Here is a 6,029-nt window from a genome sequence, read left to right as displayed (position 1 = left end):
CACCAGATGTTTCCAAGAACAACTAGAATAAACATAAGAACAATCACAGTAAAATAAAGAAGCTAACAAAAATAAGACTTGGAGAGTAGAAAAAAACTCTACTTAAAGTTGTTATAGAAAATCATCTAAACTATCTAGTTCCAAAATAATTAGAAGTCAAAGAAACTGAACAGTGTATTCCATAAACATGTATATGGACACATACATAATGCATATACATGGTCAACAAAACCTGCCAGAAACATTTTCTAAAAATATTCCAGAAACATTTTTAAAAATAAAAAGCTCTAAAAACAGCTACTATAAACACAGAAAGATCACAAAACAATTAAATTTAAAAGATACAATAATTATTCATAAAGTGGCATCAGCAAAATACAATAATAATTCTATAAAGTTATTTATAGGGGAATAGAGAAAGATAGAAAGTGTACAAAGGCTAATGTGCTTGCATTGAATTCAATCAACGCTAGTTCATTCCCCAGCACTAATATGGTTATTTGAGAATAAAAGAGGTGACCCTTATCAAAGAAACAGGAGTACTTACTAAGTACTATCAGGTAAATTTCCAAATATCACACAAAATTTATTTTAGAGGTAAGGTAAAATAGCTATAAGGGATTAATCTCTAGCACCATGTTTAAAAACTTAATTTCTCATTTTAAATTATAACTATAAAAATGGGTTCATAGATCTTACTTAGCATAAGAAAGTATCTGAGAACATGAAGTTGTTATATTATTTACCTGGACAATAGACATAGTGGATTTTCTAAATAGATCATTTCTGGCTTTTTTTTTTTTTTTTTTTGGCTTTTGGATCACACCCAGCAGCTCTCAGGGGTTACTTCTGGCTCTGCACTCAGAAATCACTCCTGGCAGGCATGGGGGACCATATGGGATGCCAGGATTCGAACCATCATCCTTCTGCATGCAAGGCAAATGCCTTACCTCCATGCTATCTCTCTGGCTCCAATCTCTGGCATTATTTTAAGTATTCAAAGTTAAGATGAGGTTTTAATTTTGAGTCTATATCTTCTCCTACTTTCTTGGAAGTTTGGATAATTTAATTTTTAAATAATTTTTTGTTTTGTGGGAATTACCCAGCTGTACTCAGGGATTTGTCCTGGCTCTCCTCAAATATCACTCCTGGTGGTCTAGGGAACCATTTTGGGTGCTGGGAATCAATCCCTAGTCTGATATGTGCTACTCTGTGTATTATTGCTCTAGCACCAGCTTGGATCTTTTTAAAGCAAGAACATGGTATTGGACAAATACATAGAGGTATTGAATCTAGTCTCTGATAGTCTCGCAAAATATCAAATGTGATCCATTATGACTTCAGACTCAGTATAACAGGTATAATATTTTTCAAATTATTGCAGCATCAATGTTTTCCCCACCTCATGGTAAGCAGTTGTTAAGCTATCGAAACTGAAGAATCTAGGTCCATGAGGATCAGAGTTTTGGGTTTTTATAAGACAAAGGGTATATTATTGATAATAATCCAAAATATTTATATGTCTCATTTCTTTTATGATTCAAAGATATTTAACTACAGACAACTTTATAAATTCTTCAATGTCATTACTTCTGAGTTCCCTGTTACCCAGATAAATCATTATCCTTCAGTCACAGTAAGTCACCCAGATCATATTCCAAATAATAAAGCAACAATTTGTGCAATTGAAAATTATTTTTATTTGGAATATTTCCCGTAGGGCCAGAGAGATAGGGCAGTGGGTTGGGCACTTATCTTACATTTGGTAGACCTGCATTCAATTGCTGGCACTTCATCCTTGCAGGAGTGATCGCTAAATGGAATATTTATAGTAATCCCTGAGTACTGCAGGGTATATTCTTCCCCAAAGAAAGACAAACAATATTTTCTTTACCAGTGCACTTTTGTATAAACTTGAGTTGAACGCGTATGTTTCAGTAATTCATTTTTCCCAATTTATATTGCATGGAGTAACTTTTATAAACCTGGCTCAATTTGTTTTTCTGAGAAACTGACCAATAATTCCTTCCATGATGTAAGTAAAAAAAGAAGTGTGGCAGTGGAGCAAAAGTAGGTGCATTTATCCATAATTTTTTTTACCTTAAGATAAAAGCTGGGGAGATAATTCAATGGACTAGAAATATGTTCCTGAGATATCTCCCTGGCATGATTTCTGAAGCATTACAACAGGTATCTTTGAGCCTCTATGAACATCTTTGTATGAGCAGGTGGACTCACCGCTACCAGTTCAGAGCAGCACTGCATCTCTAACTAAGGCACTAATAAGCCTACAAAACCAAGCTAAATATTCTCTCTCTGTCTTTCTGTTCCTCTCTCTTTTTTAAGCTATAACTTAATGTTATATGTTGATGTTTCAGGGTTCCTTCTAGCTCCTGCACTAAGAATTATTCCTGGCAGGATCAAGGGAATGCATGGGATGCTGGGATTGAACTTGGGTTAGCCATGTTCAAAGCATGCATACTTCACACTATATTATCACTCCTGTCCTCCTCCAACCCTGGTATAGACAAAGTTGACACACATACACACAAAAATGTACACACTTACTCACATATAGCCTTTTAAGCAAATAAAGATGAAACTTGAAGTCAAATGCCCAAAAAATTAAAATCATATTAATTGATTTATTGAAAACATTAATTAATATACAATAGTCATTTGATTTTGAGATCCACATTAATAGTAGAACAAAAACAATTTTTCCTGGGAGAAAAATATAGGATGTGATTAATGCTCAGCCTTTGCATGGAAATGTGTACTCTATGATAACTAGTATATTTACTAATTGATTTACTATATGGACACATTCTTATATTAGGCAATTAAATAAATGCAGAACAAATGATATGGCTTCTTTCAGTTTCTTTAACTTTATTAAATTATTATAGTTTAAGTTACCATTAACATTTATGGATTTAATATAGATGGTTACCATACCTTACTATCTCCTAAGCTCCCAAGATCCTGCAGCAATGTCCTTATGTTCTTTCCAACTCCCTTTTCATCTCTACCCTCACCCTCCCATGCCTGAATTTGCATTTTCATTTGTAATTTAGGATAAAACATTTATTCTCATTTGACACTGATGATTTCCTGGTTTTGTTTTCATTATATGATCTTGACATCTATCTTCTAAACGAGGAAATATTTTTAAATATTAATTTAAAAAATGCTTATGTAGACCTATGTTCACTACAGTCCTAATATAATAATCAGCATATAAAAATATCCCAATATTAATGACAAGCTAATGGACAGAGATATTGTGATATATAAACAATGGATATTATGCAACTCTAAGAAAAGATGAAATATTGCAGTTTACTGTAACTTGGATGAAAATGGAAGGTATTTTGTTAAGTAAAATGCATCAGAAAAATTTTTAAAAATTATTATACTGAGTGAAATGAGTCAGAGAGAGACACAGAATAGTCTCACTCATCTGTAGTATTTAATAAAAATAAAAGACTGTATGGTAATAATACCCAGACAATGGAGAAAAAATACTTGAATGACCTCATCCTTCTGAGGTATACAGAGAAACAAAACAGTACATCTTTTACAATTTGTCACTTCTACCTTCAACATCTTCTCATTAATGTCATAATTTTGTTTCATAATACAAGAAATAGTTATAAAAACATCCTTGATTATTCTCCAAGGAAATATTTTCCATTGGTTTTTACATATTTGGTAACATGCTTTATACCAACAATTTACATTTAAAAACTAAAACTTAATTCAGATTATTATTACTATATATTACTATAGTTACTATATATACTAATATAAATACTAATATATAGTGTAGTTATACTATATATTACTAAATATATATTGCTATATATTGCCAAAAAGATAATATTTTGAAAATATAAATAATCCATAAAGGTCTCCAATACAATAAAGATCAGGCATATAAAATATCTCATTCATTTTAAATATCAAATACAGAGCAAATGTAAATGTTATACATAAAAATAACAAATATAAAAGAAATATAAGAGAAAATAACAACAATTGGTATAAATTAACTTCCTATGTAACTTTTGTTTCTTTAGATATAAGACTCAAGCCAAGAGATCATAGATGGGAAGGCACTTTCCTTGTATGCAGCAGATCTGAATTCAATCCCCAATATTGTAAAATATTTCCTGAGAACCTCCAGGAATGACTGCTCAGCACCATTATATATGACCCAAAAGTATGCACACACAAAAATATGATCTCTTTGTGGATTTGAGTAGTCAGTATTTAGAAGACTAGATGTAATAAAATCTTTTTCAAATTTTTTAATATTAAGTAAAGCAAAACTATCAATATTAGAAAGAAGTAATAAAATGAAATGAAATACTAGTAAATGAATAAATGCTTCTAATAAACTCATGGAACCAACTAAAGGAAATCTTATAATTTTGTTCAACAAATTCACATCATTATGATAAATTTTATAAAACAGAATTAAATATTACAACTCAAGATCATTCTGCATTGAATTGATTGTTCCTTCCATAAGAATTCCATCTTTTAAGCTTAATATCTTAAACATTATTTTCTGACCATCAACTAAATAAAATTAAGGGGAGAACATCTTTCCCTTACTATCATAAAGTCATGCCTATAAAAAGTGTAAAAGTATATGCCAATATGTAGAATGCCTACAATTTATGTTACTTCTCATGATATATAACACTGCTCTTAAAGAGGAGTGAATTTATACACAGACAGCCTTTAATAAAAGAATGAACCAATTAGATAGCCAAATTAGAAGGTTCTTTAGTGATTCAATTGGACCACTAATATAGAAGCGACAAAAATGTAGAATTAAGATAAAGCTGTTTTTTTCCACAGAATTTTTCTCAAAGCTTGTTTGACTTCTTTGTTTCTTAAAGAGTAGATTAGAGGATTTAACATGGGTGTGACCAATATGTAAAACACTGAAGCCACTTTACGAAGTTCAGGGTTACTTGGAGGTGTGAGATATACAAAGGAAACAGTTCCATAGAGCACACTTATAACTCCCAGATGGGAACTGCAAGTGGAGAAGGCTTTATTCTTCCCTTCCCTAGAGGGAATTTTCAAGACTGTAGACACAATATATATGTAAGATATAATGATAATAATTATTGTGGGCAAAATAATAATGGCAGCTAAAGTACGAGATACCACCTTATTGACATAGAGATCAGAACAGGAGATTTTTTCTATTTCATAACTATCACAGTAGAAATGATTAATGACTCGGGATGCACAGAAAGATATTGAGAATGTTGTACTCATTTGGAGGGTGGAACTAATCCAACCACAAAAATAGGAACCAGCAACCAGATGACTACAAAAGCGTCTTGTCATGTGAACATTATAAAGTAAAGGATTGCAGATGGCAATGAAGCGATCATAGGCCATCGCAGCCAGGACAAATCCCTCTGCTATAATAAAGAGTGCAAAAAGGAAGTCCTGGAAAACACAACCTGCAAAGGAGATAATCTTTTTCTCAGACAGGAAGCAGGCCATGGCTTTTGGTGCAATAACAGTTGAGTAGAAGATGTCAATGAAGGAGAGATTGCCTAGAAAGAAATACATTGGTGTGTTCAGCTGGGAGTCAGTAACTATGATTGTCATCATGCTAATGTTTCCCAAAAGAATCATGGCATAGATGACAAGGAACAGGAAGAAGAGAAAAACGTTATATTCTGGACCAACCCTGAAGCCTAGAAGAATGAAGTCAGTTACATCTGAGTAATTTTCTGCTCCCTTGACACCCATGAGAAGAATAGGAATTTTAAAAGACAAGGTTAATAAATAGATCTTTCTTACAATATCATAACATTACAAAATAATATTTTGTTTCATAAAAATATTAAAATGAGTGCTATCATCTACTCTTTCAATCTAATGATGCTAGGTATGATTTAATTCACCCTTTTATAGAAATGGAATCTGAACTATAAAACAATTGTTTATTGTCCCCACAAGATTAAAGTTACCTAATTCATTATTGGTTATCA

The 6,029-nt window shown here is 31.9% G+C and overlaps 1 protein-coding gene across 1 annotated transcript; it reads right to left on the bottom strand.

The window, feature by feature from the left end:
- Positions 1-4,845: 4,845 nt before the first annotated feature.
- Positions 4,846-5,787, bottom strand: LOC126022132 (olfactory receptor 9K2-like). Its single transcript, XM_049782981.1, has one exon. It carries the CDS (start codon positions 5,785-5,787, stop codon positions 4,846-4,848), a length of 942 nt encoding a protein of 313 aa, XP_049638938.1.
- Positions 5,788-6,029: the final 242 nt, after the last annotated feature.

The sequence above is a fragment of the Suncus etruscus genome, chromosome 11 (genome assembly GCF_024139225.1).
Source record: "Suncus etruscus isolate mSunEtr1 chromosome 11, mSunEtr1.pri.cur, whole genome shotgun sequence".
NCBI lineage: Eukaryota > Metazoa > Chordata > Mammalia > Eulipotyphla > Soricidae > Suncus > Suncus etruscus.
This window is presented reverse-complemented; position numbering and strand designations above follow the sequence as displayed.